This window comes from Bos grunniens, chromosome 26, assembly GCF_055505025.1.
Source record: "Bos grunniens cultivar Pamir isolate PY7600 chromosome 26, Bosgru_T2T1.0, whole genome shotgun sequence".
Taxonomy (NCBI): domain Eukaryota; kingdom Metazoa; phylum Chordata; class Mammalia; order Artiodactyla; family Bovidae; genus Bos; species Bos grunniens.
This window is the reverse complement of record NC_141190.1, coordinates 14,705,246-14,725,917: the sequence shown is the minus strand read 5'-3', so window position 1 is coordinate 14,725,917 and position 20,672 is coordinate 14,705,246. Positions and strand designations below refer to the sequence as shown.

General features: G+C 36.2%; 1 protein-coding gene across 16 annotated transcripts in view; it reads right to left on the bottom strand.

Annotated features, from left to right (window-relative positions):
* EXOC6 (exocyst complex component 6) overlaps positions 1 to 20,672 on the bottom strand; it is a 193,710-nt gene that overhangs the window by 28,214 nt on the left and 144,824 nt on the right. For 10 of the 16 annotated variants that reach the window (XM_086378605.1, XM_086378608.1, XM_086378602.1 and 7 more), the window contains one exon: positions 9,920 to 9,993. In XM_086378605.1, coding sequence (XP_086234731.1) covers positions 9,920 to 9,993 — 74 coding nt within the window. Of the gene's footprint in view, positions 1 to 601; positions 6,511 to 9,912; positions 9,994 to 20,672 lie in introns of those variants that run through there. The other 6 variants (XR_015155644.1, XR_015155645.1, XR_015155646.1 and 3 more) reach the window with 3 other exon arrangements.

Below are 20,672 nucleotides of genomic sequence, written 5' to 3'. Positions count from 1 at the left end.
ATAGCGTTAAGCAATAGATGTACAGTAGTGAACAAAAAAGACATGATTCTTGCCTTCATGGGCTTATCGCTTTGCTTTTTTCTTTTATGTTACCTGTATTGTTATGAATACTTGCTCCAGAACTGCTTTATTTTTAAAAATACCTTTGATGTGGTAGGGATATAGTTAGGCTGCTATTTTAAAACCTCAGCCCTATAACTAATTTGTTAATGAGGAATGGCATGAATCATGAACTATAAGCATACAGTTAACTGGGGGACAACAGAAAGCATGTTACTTGTATATTACAAATACATATCATTTATGTTTCAAAGTCTTGTGTTTTATAATTATTTTACATTGAACTGCTATGAGAGCCAATTCTTTTCAATAAATGGTGCTGGGTCAACTGGATAACATATGGAACATAATGAATCTTGAACCTTACACTCTATACCATGCACAAAAATCAATTCCAGATGCACTGTAAACCTAAATATGAATGGTAAAACAATAAAACTTTTAGAAAAAAACATTTACAATTTCAGGGGTAGGTAAAGACTTCTTAAATTGAACAATGAAAAGAACTGATTAATCTTGAAGGAAAAAATGATAAATTGGATTTCATTAAAATTATGAGCTTTTATTTATCAAAAGCCATCAGTAAGAGTTAACAGACAACTCACAGAGCAGAAGATACCTGCAATACACACACTTGAGAAAGGACTCATAGTCAGAATATACAAAGAACTTCTAGACATCAATAAGAAGTAGACAATCCGACCCTCAGTGACCCCTTGGACCGCAGCCTTCCAGGTTCCTCCATCCATGGGATTTTCCAGGCAAGAGTACTGGAGTGGGGTGCCATTGCCTTCTCCAAATTGAAAAATAAATGGCAAAAACTTGAAAAGGTTATTCACAAAAGAGGATATTCAAATAGACAACAGATAAATGAAAAGGAGTTCAATTTTATAAGTTATCAAGGAAATGCAGATTAAAGCCACAATGTAAAAGTATTTAATACCCACTAGAAAGCCTGAAAAGGAAAAGACAACTAATATCAAGTGATAGCAAGGACACAGAGCAGAAAGAACTCTTCTACACCGCTGGCTGAAGTATGAAGTAGTACTCTTGCTTTGGAAAACTACTTCACAGTATCTATTACAAATGATTATAAACCTATTCCCCTGACTCAGCAATTCCACTCCTAGGTAAAATACCTCAACAAAAATGTGTGCACATTCATCAGAAGACATGCAATAGCATGCCATGTTAACACAATTTATAACAGTAAAACTATTATCAATTCATATCCCATCAGTATATAAATTACAGCATATTTATATACTGGTAGACTACACAGCAAAGAGAATGAATGAACCATAGCTACATGTAACAACATGGATAAATTTCACAAACATAATACTGAGCAAAAGAAGACAGAACCAAAAAGTTAGTAGTGCATGATTCCACATATATAGATATGCCTATATGCTTAGACACTCAGTTGTACCTGACCCTTTGCAACCCCATAGCCTGTAGGCCATCAGGCTCCTCTGTCCATGGGATTTTTCAGGCAATACTGGAGTAGGTTGCCACTTCCTTCTCCAAGGGATCTTTCCCACCCAGGGATCGAACCTGCCTTGCACTCAGATTCTTAACCAACTGAGCCACTGGGGAAGTCCTGATTCCATGTACACAAAGTCCAAAATCAGACAAAATTTATCTGTGGTGTTAGAAATCATTAAAGTTATTATCCTTTGAGAGGGAGAAGTACAGTGAGGGCTGGTGGTCTCTTTCGGGGTACTTCCTAGTCAAGTTGTTCTTTTTGATTTGGGTGTTACAGAGATGTATTCACTTTGTCAAAAATTAGTAATAGTACACCTATGAGTTGTTTGAATGTATGTTATATTTCAATAAAACATTTATCTGAAAAGTGCTGTGAGTTCCAAATATATCTTACACAATGCGAATTCTCTCTAAAATTCTCTACACACAGTTCAGAGGAATGATCACTCCTCTTTTCTCTATTTTGCCAGAAATAAAATACTTGAAAATGGAATCTAATCCTATATAGGAAAAGAAAAACTGTAATTTTTATGGCACAGGGTTATTGCTCCTTGGAAGAAAAGCTACGACCAACCTAGACAGTGTATTAAAAAGCAGAGACACTACTTTGCCAACAAAGGTCTGTCTAGTCAAAGCTATAGTTTTTCCATGGTCATGTATGGATGTGAGAGTTGGACCATAAAGAAAGCTGAGTGCCAAAGAATTAATGCTTTTGAACTGTGATGTTGGAGAAGACTCTTGAGAGTCCTTGGACTGCAAGAAGATCAAACCAGTCAATCCCAAAAGAAATTAGTACTGAATGTTCATTGGAAGGACTGATGCTGAAGCTGAAGCTCCAATACTTTGGCTACCTGATGCGAAGAGCTGACTCACTGACAAAGACCCTGATGCTGGGAAAGACTGAAGGCAGGAGGAGAAGGGGATGACAGAGGATGAGATGGTTGGATGGCATCACCAACTCGATGGACATGAGTTTGAGCAAGCTCCAGGAGTTGGTGATGGACAGGGAAGCTGGGAGTGCTGCAGTCCATGGGGTCAAAAGAGGCAGACACAACTGAGCAATTGAACTGAGCTGAACTGTAATAGGCAGCAGAAAATGGTATAGAAAATGACTCAAATATAGGCTAATAAGAACCACGTATTTGATTTTCACTATAAAAGGATACCTCTCTAATGGTTTAGACTATATATTCCCAGATTTTTTTTTTCTTTTAGCCACACGGCATGTGGGATCTTAGTCCCCCAATTAGAGATCAAACCTATGTATGGCCCTTGCAGTGGAAGCACAGAGTCTTAGCCACTGGATTGCTGGAAGTCCCCTAGTATCACATCTTTAAAGGCTCTTCATATGACAAGGTATCCGATCTCTCATTATCCTTGTAATTCTCTCTTATGTGTTCTCAAATCATGCAATACTTAAAGCACAGTCTTAACAGCCTCAAATCACAATAGTCTAACCCAAATATCACACATTCATTAATGCAGTCTAAGAATTCCCAGCACAGTGCTGGTTCATTTAAAAGTTAACTAAAACAACCAGATCTTTTTCATAATAAAAGTCAGATTTACCACATTCTGTATTTTTAAAAATTTAATTTTAAAAAAGTTAAATAGAACACTCAACATTTTTCTTGCTAAATGTAACTTTGTTGGCTTTGGCTTATCACTCTAGTCTACAGAGAGCACTTTGATTCTGTCTTCTATCATTTTAGGTAAGTCTTCTAGCTTTGTGTAATCTATATATATAATTCATATTTCCTCTATGTATTTATCCAAGTCATCACTTAAAAAATATGTTCATTCCAAACTGTCAAAGACAGACATCGAGAGGGTGTTGCTAGAATCCTGACTTAAAGCAGCATTTCCCAAAGTATGTTCATGTAATACAACTCCAAATTAGCAAGGGATATATTCTGTGAGTTTAGGTAATGTTGGGTTACCAAACCATTTCTCAGTCCTTACAATTCTAATGCACATGGTAAGTCTCTAAGAGGGGATCAGAGTATAAAGTGTTTCCTAAACTTAGCTGACTTAGAATCTTTTTTAAAGAAATCTCTTCTCATCCTGAGAAATCAATGTTCCTGGAAAGACACTTCAGGACATACTGCTTGAGGGTGATAATGATACATTAGCCAATATTCTCTGGGGAAGAGACTGTTTTATTAGCTTCAAACCTATCTAACTGCATTATCATCTAACCTACCTCAAGCTCTCCCTATTATCTGAAGGATTATCAAGATATTGTCAGATGCAGCAATAATATCTTGCCAGTCTAATTTATCACAAAGTGAAATAGGACCAAGTAAAGAGGATTTGGTATTAGGATTATTAGTGAGCCATGAATGCTCAGTCTACTGTGAGAATTATGCTCAATAAGAAGCTATGAAGGTGAGAGAGATATTTTTAAAGTTTCTCACTAACTTGGCTACATTTTAAAAGTTTTAGTGATTAAACACTAATCTTTAGTTTCCTGGGAAATTCAGTTATATGGGACACCTCTTTTTTCAGTGACATTTAGTGAAGTTTTGCTATGTATTAAGAATGAGTTATTTTAAAATGTATTACTGAATACTATATATTATATAAAGAATCTTATAATAAAATATTTAAATTTTTTAAGGTTTTCATTTTACATATTTTGAAATTCTTTTGAAATCCATTTGAAAGATTATATTTAACAAAAGAGATGGTCTTCGTAAAAGAAAATAGATACAAACAAGTTTATCAAAGTCCGTCATCATTTAGTGACTTCATTTCAGAACTGGGGGTAGAAGGATGGTAGGCTTTACTTACTAAAAAAGTATACACAGACAAATCATGTTCAAACAGCACATTTAAAATTGAGTGAGGAAGGATACTCCCATAAGACAGTACCAGTACTGCTAATCCTCCACACTGTCTACTGGGTCAGTAGGTCTTAAAATGTTGTTGAGATAACTGGCTTCCATTAGCAAGCATGTGATTGGCAGGATGATAAAGCCTTTTCACTCACAGGTCAGCTATTTCCTTTTCTTTAGAAGAGGGCAATTCTGATGATCCATCTTTTAGCTACAGTCTCTCATTGAGTCCCAATTCTCTTGCCTTCAGCTTTGATATGGTTCTAACTTTCCTCTTGTATCAGCTCATACTTGTCATCAACTCCTCTATTCAGAACAGCAAGTACCAGGAGTTTGACCTCAGGGCAAAGTCCGGGTGGGCAGGTAAAATTTGACCACTGGACCTACTTCCTAATCTTTCATACCCAGCAATTCATGAAGCAGTATCAAATTCAAACTGAAAAACAGAAGCATGACCTCTTATAAGTACTATGAAAAGGGCTCTTTTGCCTTTCTAAGTACACTTGAAAAGAACTGTCAGCTGCCCTATTAAGACAGAAATGGATCACAGACCAGGAAAAAAAGAAGGAAAAGTGCAGAAATTCAACTGAAATGTAAATAAAAGTGTTAGCACCCTCTTTATGTTTGGTGATATACTACTTTACATAAAAGTGTTAAAATAATATGCTGCTATGAAATATCTTTATGAAGGCAGGAACATAACACTATTGAAACTTTAAGGCATCCTTATTTAAATAATCAGTGACACTGATAAAAAAATTATATCACCTCATATGAGATTAAAGCTTTCAAAACAAATTTTATTTTTGGCCAGTTTCCATTCTTAGAATTTTACCACTAAACTACTTGTAAGTTAATCTGAAAAACAAATATAGGTGATAAGTAACTATTGTTATCAAGTTATTATTAAATCCATGCCTCTGAAATCATAAAATTCATGTTATATCACCATGGTCCAGGACTTAAAGAATTAGCTGCATCCTGTTTTAGAATAGATAAGTACAAGAAGAAAGTATGATTAAATGTTAGCATTAATAATCAGGGAAAATAATTTTAAGCCTCTTTTAAGACTAGAAAAATTAATACATAAAAAGCTAGTTCATCAAAATTTTCTATCCACTACTCACTTTCACTGCATACTAACTACCATATTTTAAAATTGTGTTTTATATTAACTGGTTATTTCTATATTAATCTTTTAACAGTTCTATGTACTTGTAATAATTCTAAATGTTTTAGAATTCTAATGTCAGAATTCTAAATGTTTAGAACAGACTTTTTTATTCACTTAAATCTCTTCAAGAAATTACCTTGATGAGGAAATGTCAATCTGGACTTAATGCCTCTAAGTGCACATACCTGATAAGTAAATCAACCAAAAAGACTTGAAATATTTATTAATATTTATAACTATGCTTTAATAACAATTCCCTAGTGGGCTATATGCTTGTAAAGAGAATTTTTTTGCTGTCAAATGATGATTGTTTGAAGGAAGAAAGTACCTAGGATTAGTTTTAATCTGCTGTGAACCAACCACCTATCTGGACAAATCAAGGAACAGAATCTTTGCCAAAAGCATTATAAATTATGTGATCCTACAGCAACATGGATGGACCTAGGGATGAATGGACTTACCATACTAAGTACACAGACAGAAAAAGACAAATACCACGTGATATCACTCATATGTAGAATCTATTTAAAAAAATGATACAAATGAACTTACTTACAAAACAAAAATAGACTTACAGAGATTGAAAACAAAATTATGGTTACCAAAGGGCAAGCGTGAAGAAGATGGATAAATCAGGAGTTTGGGATTAACATATTCACACTACTATATAGTAGTATAGTAGTATGCTGAAGTGCTGTGCTTAGTCACTCAGTCAGGTCTGACTCTTTGCAACCCCATCGCCAGCCTCCTCTGTCAGAGATTCTCCAGGTAAGAATACTGGAGTGGGTTGCCATACCCTCCTCCAGGGATCTTCCCAACCCAGGGATCAAACACATGTCTCCAGCTTTGCAGGCGGTTTCTTTACCATCTGAGCCACCCAGGAAGCCCCGTAGTAGTATAGCACAGGGAACTCTACTCAATATTCTGTGATGACTTATATGAGAAAATAATCTGAAAAAGAATAAATATATGAATGTGTATAACTGAAACAACTTGCTATACACCTGAAACTCATATAACATTGTAAGTCAACTATACTCCAATAAAATTTTTTTAAAAATTATGTGATCCTAACTACAATCCTCAGTTCAGTCGCTCAGTTGTGTCCAACTCTTTGCGACCCCATGAACTGCAGCACACCAGGCCTCCCTGTCCATCACCAACTCCCGGAATCCACCCAAACCCATGTCCATTGAGTTGGTGATGCCATCCAACCATCTTATCCTCTGTCGTCCCCTTCTCCTTCTTCCCTCAAACTTTCCCAGCATCAGGGTCTTTTCCAATGAGTCAGCTCTTCGCATCAGGTGGTCAAAGTATTAGAGTTTCAGCTTCAACATCAGTCCTTCCAATGAACAACCAGGACTGATCTCCTTTAGGATGGACTGCTTGGATCTCCTTGCAGTCCAAGGGACTCTCAAGAGTCTTCTTCAACACCACAGTTCAAAAGCATCAATTCTTTGGCGCTCAGCTTTCTTTATAGTCCAACTTTCACATCCATACATGACCACTGGAAAAACCATAGCCTTGACTTAGACAGACCTTTGTTGACAAAATAATGTCTCTGCTTTTTAATATGCTGTCTAGGTTGGTCATAACTTTCCTTCCAAGGAGTAAGAGTATTTTAATTTCATGGCTGCAGTCACCATCTGCAGTGATTTTGGAGTCCAGAAAAATAAAGTCAGCCACTCTTTACACTGTTTCCCCGTTGATTTGCCGTGAAGTGATGGGACTGGATGCCATGATTTTAGTTTTCTGAATGTTGAGCTTTAAGCCAACTTTTTCACTATCCTCTTTCACTTTCATCAAGAGGCCCTTTAGTTCTTCTTCACTTTCTATCATAAGGGTTTTGTCATCTGCATATCTGAGGTTATTGATATTTCTCCCCACAATCTTGATTTCAGCTTGTGCTTCTTCCAGCCCAACATTTCTCATGATATAATCTGCATATAAGTTAAATAAGCAGGGTGACAATATACAGCCTTGACGTACTCCTTTTCCTATTTGGAACCAGTGTGTTGTTCCATGTCCAGTTCTAACTGTTGCTTCCTGACCTGTATACAGGTTTCTCAAGAGGCAGGTCAGGTGGTCTGGTATTCCCATCTCTTTCAGAATTTTCCACAGTTTATTGTGATCCACACAGTCAAAGGCTTTGGCATAGTCAATAAAGCAGAAATAGATGTTTTTCTGTAACTCTCTTGCTTTTTTGATTATCCAGTGGATGTTGGCAATTTGATTAAGAAGAGGTGGCAAGAATACACAGAAGAACTGTACAAAAAAGATCTTCACAACTCAGATAATCACGATGGTGTGATCACTCACCTAGAGCCAGACATCCTGGAATGTGAAGTCAAGTGGGCCTTAGGAAGCATCACTACAAACAAAGCTAGTGGAGGTGATGGAATTCCAGTTGAGCTATTTCAAATCCTGAAAGACGATGCTGTGAAAGTGCTGCACTCAGTATGCCAACAAATTTGGAAAACTCAGCAGTGGCCACAGGACTGGAAAAGGTCAGTTTTCATTCCAATCCCAAAGAAAGGCAATGCCAAAGTATGCTCAAACTACCGCACAACTGCACTCATCTCACATGCTAGTAAAGTGATGCTTAAAATTCTCCAAGCCAGGCTTTAGCAATATGTGAACCATGAACTTCCAGATGTTCAAATTGGTTTTAGAAAAGTCAGTGGAACCAGAGATCAAATTGCCAACATCCACTGATCATCTACAATCCTACATGAGATTATAAACTAGAACAGCATAAAATTCATAGAGAACTGAAAAAATAGTAAACAATAAATATCAAAGGACTCAGTTTTCTATATAATCTTACTAGGGGAAGAGGACAGCAACAAAGATAACTACTTGTGAAGAAAATAGCTCTACCATCAATAGTAAGAATATCTTCTGGTAAACTGAAATGGAAGTTCAGAATCCACTTTTTTCATTTTCTACTATCTTCTCCAACTTAGTAAAGCTAATCATCTATAGATCTAGGTAGCTAACCATCTACAGATCTAGGTCACTCATAACAGTGTCCCTTGCTTGGTATAATACACAAGTGCTGACTGTAAACATAAATAAATGTGATTATATTTTAATTGTTCAGTGCTTTACAGATTATAATTGGGCAACAGGAATGGCTTTTCCAATTTCCTTCTAAACATGACTTGAAATACGAGTTATTTCCACACGATTCACTGTCATATAAGTATTCCTAGCCAGTTTGTGGATACCATGATTCTCTAAAGGATTGTTAAGTTCCATAAGGATGGAACTATCTCTAGTGATACTTTTGTGCGTATTTTAACCACATCTCCCCTCTCCAAATAATTCGTACCTAGTAGTTCATAATTACTTATTGAACATTGGCTTGGAATGAGCAAAAGCAGCTCTATGTTCAAACATTTATTGAAATCAGAGCTCTTTAACGTCACTGTGGAAGAGTTTACTCATACCAATGGTGGAGCCCCATCTATCTCCACCCCCCAAAGGGGATGGGAGCATTAATAGGCTGATATTTAATTCTATCTTCATCTGGTTCTTCTTGCCAAAAGCAGCAGTCACTCCTGTTGTCAATCCTAACACTCCTGAGCCCTCTTACTTGGATTTACCCCTCCTCCACACTCTTGCTTGATTAAACATCTTAATCCTGGGATTAAGAAAGAAAAAGGAGGGGGAAAGAGGAAGAAGAGCATAAGAAGAAAAATTATGAGGGAGATGGGACAAGGTAATATGGAGAAAATAAAGAAAATGACAATATAGTAGAGATGTTAAAGACTAGTAAAAAGAATAGAAGAGATTTAAAAATCATCACATTTGTCATTATATTTAGAGTTATATGACTGGAAAAGAATTATGTAAACGTCACCACCACCACCATAATTAATTACCTTTAAAAATTAGTTTTATCCTTCTTTCTGGAGGCATACAGAAAAACCATAAAAATAGCATTCTTTACACTGACATTTTAATCAAGGGATTCCTTTTTAGGTTGTAATAATTTATACTTAACTTGGGTCCTAACACTAATGTTATACTACCAAATTTTCATATATGACCATAAAATCACTAAGAACTTAAAGTATCAATAAACCAAAGGATAAAGTTAGTATTTAGTCATGTGCTTTGCTAATAACAACTAAATTAAATAGTCACCAACAAGAATGCCCGATGAGGTTGAGACACTGAATGGATACAGGTTCAGAGAGAAGGACCAAACACCTAGTTATCAAAGAAGCACTTCTCTAAAGAAAAGTTGTTTCAAGGCAAAAACAAGAATTCCTGTAGCGTTAAAAAAAAAAAAAGAAAAGAAAAAGGCAAGAGGTAGAAAGCAATAAATGAAAAGCACATTATTACATCTTACTTGTCTGAGGTCAATAAATGCAAGTTGTAGGGTATCCCCTTGGAATCCTGGCACCGGCTCAGAGCTGGCAAACACTATTAAAAAAAAAAAAATATATATATATATAAACAAAATTGCAAAATATACAAGGGTTTAAGTACTAAATTAATTTCTACTCATTAAAAATATATTATAATATTTACAAGTAATCATTTCAAATAAAGACTATTTATAATCTTCAATTTCACCACTGAGAATGTTCTCCACACCTATTACCACAAATATTTCAATCATTTTAAATTTCTAATCTGCCATTTAATTACTCTAAATCATTAATTACAATAAATTTTAAATGGTTATCCCACAAAAGTTCAAGGATAGTAATATACTTCAATCAAGAAATGTTTTTTGACTCTTTTTAGCCTAAGGTGAATAGAAGCATTTTGAAACTATACCGATGGCATGGTTATCAAAATATTTCAAAACATCTGCTTTGTTATAGAATATGCTCCATAAAATCCTACTTCTAGCTAACAGCAATAATAGGCAGCCATGTAAGAAAGCAACATACAGGTAAGATGTTCAAATTAGCAAAATGAGAATGATGCAGAAATGTCTTTTTTTCAAATAATTTTTTTCCATAAAGGAATCCCAGTTCTTTAAAAACTAGGGATATCTTAAAAATTAGATTTCATAAGACAGATTTCTTAATATCTTTAGACAAAAAATATTTTGAAAGAGCCAAGCTACACAGTTAGAGATCATAATTCCCAGACAAGTGATTAAACCCAAGCCACTGCAGTGAAAGTGCTAAGTCCTACCCACTGGACCACCAGGGAATCTCTTTCAAAAATTTTTTGTACTTACAAAAATTTAATACTAGTAACACAGCTTTGTTTAGTTAATTGAAGACAATCTAAATACTAGTTATTCTGAAAACAAAAGCCTTGTGGCTCATTAAAAAGACCCTATCATTTTACACACTTGCTTCTCTGATAAGAATATGAATGTCTGCCACCACTTGCCCTCCCCACTAATACCCGACTTTTCTTAGAAAGCATTGCAAATTTTCCATTTGTTAATTTATCTGAGCCAGTATTTTAGAAACCACAAAAATTTTTATATAGATTTTGGAATAACAAAAATAATTCTTAAGTATTTTCTATGTGAAATATAGTTTAGAAAGGCTCAAAATCAACAATTAAAAACCATAAATATATGAAAGTCTAGAACAGCTTAATTTATTTGGCATTTTTGGAGAATGAAGAATTCAAATTAAGTTTTTACTGTGCTTGTTGTACAGTTAATGATCATTTTTACTTTAAACATAAAAACTCTTTTTTCATCATAAGCATTTTTTCCTAAAATTTTAAACTGCATCATAATTCTTTCCATGTCTTTTTAAAAAATAATACTAAATACTATTTAAACTTTTCTTAATTCTCCTCATTGATAACCATTAAGAACAATTTTTATTCTACACAATAAATTCCCAGGGCTGCTATAGTATTAACTGTTTTCTATTACATTTAATAGCTCAGAATGCTGTGTTAAGTTCTTGTGTCTATATTTTATAATTTTTCTGCCTTCTCTCTTAGAGTTTTAACATAAATTCGTACTCCCTGCTCTCTCACTCATCTCTTATTATGTCATCTATAATCTTCTTGAGCAGGTAACTCAGCTAATTGTACTAGTATAGTATCTAAAGGAAGAGAAAATACAGCCTGAACAGGATCCTCTCCCACAAGTAATGTGAATGAGTTTATATATGCCTTTGAGTATATGTGCCTTTTAGTTACTCAGAGTTACACCATTTTCCTCCCCACTTCCTGGTTCTCTGCTAGGTAGGTACTAAGTAGCTATGCCCATTAGATAGGTGACTATATTCACCTTTCTCAGGCCCCCTATTACTGGAAAACTAAGATTCATTCGGCAAATCTAACCATACTTTTCATTGTTTAGTATAATTTACTCACATCACTGTCTTTTCATATAATGGAAAGTAGAAAACTTTGGGACTTCCCTGGTGGTCTAGTTGGCTAAGACTCTGAGCCCCCAATACAGGGGGCCTGGGTTCCATCACTGGTCAGGGAACTAGATTCTACATGCCACAATTAAGAGTCTGCATGCTGCAACTAAAGATCGCATGCTGGAACAAAGCTCAAATTTCCCATGTGCCATAACTAAGACCTGGCCCAGCCAAAAAAGAAAAAGAAGTAGAACAGTTTCATACTGGTGCAACTCCATCACCCCCTACCATGGCCCAGATAACTGGGTTACCTCTCTTTAATAACATGAGATCTTAACTGAAAAATAACAAGCAAAATTCTAATACCTTAAAAGTAAAGATTTTTTTTTTTAATCTAAAAAGTTCTTTTCTTAAGACCATCCAGCATATTGTTGGCTTTTTTGGCAAGTCTCAGGCTACTCTTTCCAAGGAACAATTAACTATTAATCCCCAGTGGTCTCTAACCAAGACTATAAATGTTAGCTCAGCTTCTACCATCACCATATATACATACACACACACACAGACTTCCTATAATACAAAGAGACTTACTTTATATATCAGACACAAAAATCAGCTCAATTCCAATTATACTTCAATTATTATCTACTTAATCTTCCAGAGTTTTTCTACACGGAAAATAATCTGTCAGTTTTCTTCTCTTTCAATTCCTATTTGAGAAACTATAGTTTAATAAGCCCCAATGCTTGGCATTAAACCAAAGGGCTTAGTGTTAAAATTACAATAGTACCATAAATTTATATAGTACTTTATAGCTTACAAAGCACTTTCTCACATACCATCGTCTTTGATCATTATAATAACTTATCTTAGTAAACAGGGCATGCAGATGATGGATCACAAAGTCTTGCAGCTAGAAAAGACACTCTCTTGAAATATCTCTAAGAGTCCTCTGAAGGCTCAGTTTAAAGGCACCATGTTCTTAATTTTAAAGGGTAGGAACGTTTAAATTGATTTGTCCAGGATCACACGGCTAATTCAGATTTCCTGATATTCAACTCATTGATCCATAATCTGATTAAGTACTCAGCCTCATCTTATATACCATCTCTCCTAATTACGTAACCAATATGGAAGTGAAATTCACTACTTTATAGCTCTCAGGTCTTTCCCACAAATGATTCTTAGGGATAAGAGGCTTCATATCTTTTTCTTTACTTCTTTAAAACTCAGATGCAGTCAATCCTGTTGTTTTTAATCTTCTACAGTATCTTGAGTCTGAATTTGTATCTACCTTAATTCAAGCTATCATCATTTCTTGCTTGGATTACGAAAATACACTCCCTATTTGGTCTCTCTGCTTCTTGTGCGCTATCTTTCCATCCACTTTCACCAGTATGATTTATATCAGATGTAAATATGATTTGTGACACTTCATAGTTTAAAACCTTTCACTGGTTCCCCATCACCTTCCCAGTAAAGTAGACAAGGTCCTTTATAACCGATCTCTCTAAACTGATCTCTTAACCACTTCTGTAGGGGCACCTGAAACTTCTTCCATTCCAAACCACCTGCAAAGAAGGAAGTCTTCTTTGCGCTACAACCTCTTTCACAGCACCTCTGCTCCTTCTGCCTGGAGCATCCTTACTCTTCTTCTTCAGTGGGGAACTCTTACTTATCCTACCTACCATTCCATGTATCTTCTATGGAAGACATCCATTACCCTGAAGGTTGGGTTAGGTCCCTCCTCTGTGATGTCACTGCAACTCCTAACACAGCCTAACTACAGTACCTATTTTGCTATCTTATAATTCATTGTTTACCTGTCTGCATTTTCCCACCAGACCATATAACTACGGGACAGTGTAAATCTAGAACATTCTGTGCATATTTAGTGTATTTATTTCAAAATAATTAAGGGTGGCTAAGAATACTCCAAATGTTTCCTTTAGCCAAAACTAAATTGTGAGTTCATCCACCAAACAAGAAGCTCACAGAAAGAGAGATTTTGGGGCTCTTTTTAACCTTCACATACTCTGTGCCTAGTGTACAAGAGATATTCAGTAAATGTGTTGAATGAATGAATAACACAAATAATTCATTTATTCAAATGTTGTCCCAATAATTCTAGAGACAGATTTCAAGCTATGAACTTCTTAAAGAACTGATGACTAATTTTGTTTGGGGATCCCTTTAGTTTGTCTTCAGATCCCTCCTTGGCTCATTCACATTCTCATTTTGTATATGCTTTGTCATTTTCTTTGTTCTTCTCTCTTGGGCCAGCTTTTTATTATTTTTATTTAATAATACCTACTTCCTAATATGATTTCTTTGTCTTTGTCATTTAGTCAGACCATTAAGAGTATTTTTTAAAAACACATGTTGATTTTGGTCTTTCAATAAGATATTTAAAAATAGGTTCCCAGCTTTCTAAAGTTTTTTGTTGCTTTTTTTAAAAGAAAGCCAAAATCTTTGGGTTTTTTTTTCTCTTAGTGCCTCCAATTTGATTATTTCTTCTTAAAAACAAAATAACTTCATGATATATTCATTTCCTCTTATTTTTTGCTATAACATGGAACTTAATACTGATTCTGAGTTTAAAAATTCTCTAAGATTAGAGAGGAAGGTGTCATCTTATTGGGAAGGTAGAACTTTCCTGTATTAGTCTAACTGGGAAGAAGATAAGACTGCATTAATTTAGATGAAATTGAAAGCAAAAAATAACATCTGCTAGAGAAGTTGTGGTAATAATGACAGAAAAAAAACAACTTCCAAATTGTAAATCTATGAAGTTTTAAGAGAATAAACAGTATCTATAGGGGAAAAAAAAGAGCTTCCCTGGTAGCTCACATGGTGAAGAATTCTGCCTGCAATGCGGGTGACCTGGGTTCAACCCCTGGGTCAGGAAGATCCCCTGGAGAAGGAAATGGCAACCCATTCCAGTATTCTTGCCTGGAGCATCCCATGGACAGAGAAGCCTGGCGGTCTACAGTCCATAAGATCGCAAACAGTCCAACATGACTGAAGCAACTTAGCACACATACACATGGGGGAAAAAACACTAATTATTTGTAAATATAACAAGACTTTAAGTAGGAAAATATGCCCTTCCTGCTCTCAGGATCTATGCACAAATGTACAGGATTTGTATGGAGGGAGGAAAGATGGCTAAGAAGTCAGGCTGTAAGTATATATCTTTGGCATAAAAACATAAATCCTTAAACAATCTTGTCCTAGGCAGACAGTTATCTATCATAAGATGTAGATTATTTGGAAACAATCTACACAGAGTAGGAAAAGTTGTCAGGGGTTGGGTGGAAGTAGAAGAAAGAATTTCCAAGGAATCAGAAGAGTAAACAGATCAAAAGACTAAAAAAGAAGATGAGGAGGCTAAGCTAAATAAAGTCTCAAAGCTTTGCTTGTGGATAACAAGGCAACGGCATATAAAATGGAATAATTTTGTAACTAAATAAATGACTGAATATAAATACAAACAGTCTGCCTATTGAGATTTCTCATAATTCCATTTCTCATGCTGAAGATTTAAGGTAGCTAGTTAGAACCCAAACTTTGGCTAGGCAAAGTATTCTATGTGGAACAGATGTGTTATTAGAAGGGATGATGAAGAGCACCATCTAGTGGTTTTCCTAACGGTGAAGAACTCATGCCTGGAATCCGAGGACTTGTGAGATTTCTGGACTGTTATATTCCGTCACACGTGGCGGTGGAGGGCAAGCCTCTGGAACCAACTGCCCCTGTACATTCGTCACCCCACTCATATAAGGTAGTGTCTATTCCTCTCCCTTTCTTGGAAAAGGAGCAAATTTGATAAATTTGATACCCTAAAATGCCATTAAAACCAGGAACAAATTCAAGTAAGCAAATAATATAATAGCATCCAGCTCATTTAACAACAACAAGAAAAAGATACTGAAATATCCCCTCATACCATCAACATAATTTTCCCAGAATCCTTTTATTTTGGCGTGCAGACCTTTTTCAAGGCTAGAAGAGAGGCCCTGAGATCATAGCCACATACATACAAAAAAGTCTTTATAGGTTTTTTTTTGTTTCTTTTTTTAAGGTGGGCTAAGTCTTTATCCAAATGCAAAACAAAACAAGGCCTTCAAATGTAGAGATTCACCTACTTCTCAATAATTCATCATTGAAAAAGATACCAGTGCTCTTTAACTTGGAGCTTTTCTAGTGCTTATAAATTTAAGATGTTAAACTCTTAGGAGCTGATGACCTCAACTAGATTTTTGTATAGAATACGTTATATGAAAAAGTATATTCTCAGAAAGTATATGAAAAAATATAGTCTTATTCTGGGTACTTCAAATCCTTTGGAAATGTTTGGTTATTTTTTTTAGAGTTGTGAAGGATTTCTCAGATATCATTACAGGAGCTTAAGAGGGTATTTTAATTTTTTCCTCTACACAGTTGCATTTGTAAGATATCTTATATTGGAACCCAATATATAAGACATGTTTAATAAAACAAAAGCACATACACAGACTTAGAACATCAGCTTCATGCCAAGCTTGGCAAATGCCTCTCCAACTAAGAAGTGATTTCTCTGGAACTTATATAAACTCTGTAACAGGATCAAAGGGTCAGTGTAGTTCCGAAGGGGGCTACATTTGCAGTTCCAAATGGATGCCTTCCTGACTTCTCCAACCATATAGTTATACTAATAATATTGGTTATGGTCAAGTTAACAAAAAATACGCACTTTATTCATGTATAAATACTACCTAATACTCTCAATCCATCCACCTTTTAACTAAATTAGGTCTGCTTCTTATACTCTCTCACAGTGCCATCTACTTCTCTAAAATTTAACAACTTGTAATCATATTTATTGTGCAATCATAAAATGAATGTCTTCCCACTGGGCCTAAAACCCAGAGGGTTAGGACCTTTTCTGTTTTGTTTACACTATATCCCCTAAATGCCAAGTACTTTGTAGATGTGAAGAAAGTAATTAATATATGACTTTGACGTTCATACTCTTCTTTGTCTTAAATTTTACTACCTCTGAATCCTAGGATATATTTTGGAAATTATTAATTCCAAATCCAGTATTTCACAGGAAAAACTGAGGCTTCTCAACTGTTAAATACCAAAGTTACTTGTTCAAATCCAGGCAGAGCCAGGACTAGAATGATGGTCTTAACTTCCTGACATGTGCTCAAACCATCTTAAGACTAGATCAGTGCAAAGAAATAGAGGAAAACAATAGAATGGGAAAGACTAGAGATCTCTTCAAGAAAACTAGAGATACCAAGGGAAGATTTCATGCAAAGATGGGCTCAATAAAGGACAGAAATGGTATGGACCTAACAGAAGCAGAAGATCTTAAGAAGAGGTGGCAAGAATGCATAGAAGAACTGTACAAAGAAGATCTCCACGACCCAGATAATCACGATGGTGTGATCACTCACCTAGAGCCAGACATCCTGGAACGTGAAGTGAAGTGGGTCTTAGGAAGCATCACTATGAACAAAGCTAGTGGAGGTCATGAAATTCCAGCTGAGCTATCTCAAATCCTAAAAGATGATGCTGTGAAAGTGTTGCACTCAATATGCCAGCACATTTGGAAAACTCAGCAGTGGCCACAGGACTGGAAAAGGTCAGTTTTCATTCCAGTCCCAAAGAAAGGCAATGCCAAAGAATGCTCAAACTACCGCACAATTGCACTCATCTCACACGCTAGTAAAGTAATGCTCAAAATTCTCCAAGCCAGGCTTCAGCAATACGTGAACCGTGAACTTCCAGATGTTCAAGCTGGTTTTAGAAAAGGCAGAGGAACCAGAGATCAAATTGCCAACATCCACTGGATCATGGAAAAAGCAAGAGAGTTCCAGAAAAACATCTATTTCTACTTTATTGACTACGCCAAAGCCTTTAATTGTGTGGATAACAATAAACTGTGGAAAATCCTGAAGGAGATGGGAATACCAGACCACCTGACCTGCCTCTTGAGAAACCTATATGCAGGTCAGGAAGCAACAGTTAGAACTGGACATGGAACAACAGACTGGTTCCAAATAGGAAAAGGAATATGTCAAGGCTGTATATTGTCACCCTGATTATTTAACTTATATGCAGATTATATCATGAGAAATGCTGGGCTGGAGGAAGCACAAGCTGGAATCAAGATTGCTGGGAGAAATATCAATATCAAATATCAATACCTCAGATATGCAGACGACACCACCCTTATGGCAGGAAGTGAAAAAGAACTAAAGGGCCTCTTGATGAAAGTGAAAGAGGAGAGTGAAAAAGTTGGCTTAAAGCTCAACATTCAGAAAACGAAGATCATGGGATCTGGTCCCATCACTTCATGGCAAACAGACAGGGCAACAGTGGAAACAGTGGCTGACTTTATTTTTGGGGGCTCCAAAATCACTGCAGATGGTGACTACAGCCATGAAATTAAAAGACACTTACTCCTTGGAAGGAAAGTTATGACCAACCTAGACAGCATATTGAAAAGCAGAGACATTTCTTTGCCAACAAAGGTCCATCTAGTCAAGGCTATGGTTTTTCTAGAAGTCAAGTATGGATGTGAGAGTTGGACTATAAAGAAAGCTAAGTGCAGAATAGATGCTTTTGAACTGTGGTGTTGGAGAAGACTCTTGAGAGTCCCTTGGACTGCAAGGAGATCCAACCAGTCCATCCTAAAGGAGATCAGTTCTGGTTGTTCATTGGAAGGACTGATGTTGAAGCTGAAACTCCAATACTTTGGCCACCTGACACGAAGAGCTGACTCATTTGAAAAGACCCTGATGCTGGGAAAGACTGAGGGCAGGAGGAAAAGGGGACGACAGAAGATGACATGGTTGGATGGCATCACTGACTCAATGGTCATGAGTTTGGTAAACTCCGGGAGCTGTGATGGACAGGGAGGCCTGGCGTGCTGCAGTTCATGGGGTCGCAAAGACTTGGACACAACTGAGCTACTAAACTGAACTTAACTGAACTGTAGGAAAAAGTTCTATATAAGTTCATATGATTTCATCCCTAACTCAGACATTTCATCAAGTCTGACCTGTGTGTGTGTGTGTGTACATGCACCCTCAGTTATGTCTGACTCTTTGTGACCCCATGGACTATAGCCCGCCAGACTCCCCTGTCCATGGTATTTTCAAGAATAACAGAAAAAGACCTGAAGATAAATGACAGAAAGGGGAATGAAAATAATTCTACAAGAAAATACTAAAGAAATTATGACTGCTCAGGTCAGAACAGATGAAGTTAAATGGTCATTTAAACGTAGTCATCAAATATGTGAAGAATTTCATAAATGATCAGTTATGTATATACCAAGAAGTTGAATGGTCTTGAAAAGAAGTACAGCAGCATCAACTGGCCTTAACTTTTTACCCCAAAGAAGCAGCATTTTATTTATTCATTTATTTATTTTTGGCTGTGCTGAGAGGCATAAAAGATATTGGTTCCACATGACCAAGGATCAAACCCATGCCATCTGCAGTGGAAGTGTGAAGTCTTAACCACTGGATCTCCAGGGAAGTCCTTGTCCTTAATTTTTTGATAACAAAGTTGGGAGACTCTAGAAAAGTAAATGTAGACTATAAAGACTTCTTGATTTGTTAATTTGTTCACTTATGCAACAGATACTCTGTGAGCACAACATTCTGCAGGGTGCTGACAATTATAAATTCTATATTGAATTTAACTTCTATCCTACATGATTGTATCTCTTCTCTTTCCCCTTTCTTCTTACCCTTCCTCATCTTTTCTTTTTTTCCCCTCTTCATACCACCCACCCCAAACATGGGATGCATTCTCAGGTCTCTTCCACTAGGACAGTCTCTGATTCTAACCACCTAATTCATATCAAATTTATTTATTTACTATCTTTATGTATTCCCACCTTCAAAGTGTTTGGAATCCATTTTCTTCTCTTCACTCCCCCTGCCCAAAGTCAAGTTCTTTCTATCCTTCATAGGAAAATGTTCAATAGTCTTTTAAAACGTCTTCCTACTTCCAGTACCTCTCTCATTTCAGTTTAATTTCCACATGATAGAGTTAGCTTTCTATAAATTTTACCATGTCCTGGTCTTTATTAAAAAGTTTCAATGTATCACTATTGCTTATTAACTAAAATCCAAGCGTTCAGAAGTCAAGTTTTTTCAGCCATATCTTTCAATACTTTCAATCATGCATCTTATAGTCTAGCTACAAAAGACTGTATGAAGATTCCGTAAGCATTCTCTCATCACAGTGCTTTTTAGAAAATTGTTTTAACTTTTACTTATTTATTTATGGCTGTGTTGGGTTTTTGTTGCTGCACACGAGCTTTCTCTAGTTGCTGTGAGTAAGGGCTACTCTTCGTTGCTGTGCACAGGCTCCTCACTGCAGTGGCTTTTCTTGTTGTAAAGCACAGGCTCTACGCACACGGGCTTCAGTGGTTATAGCACTTGGACCCAGAAGTTGCAACTCATGGGCTCTAGAGTACACAGGCTTTAGTTGCTCCATGGAATGTGGAATCTTCCTGGACCAGGGATCAAACCCATGTCCCCTGCATTACCAGCTGGATTCTTATCCACTGTACCACCAGGGAAATCCCAGGACAGTGCTTTCACCTTTGCCATTCCCTCTGTTCAGAATGCCCTTCCTTGCTTCTGACAAAATCATACTCATCCTTTAAGACTCTCAAATTTCACTTCCACGATAGTCAATCTTTTCAATCCCATGGCATGTATAATTAATTGCTCCCTCTCTTCAAGTAATATTTACTTCTATAAAGAATTTATGTTCTACTATAGCTATTTA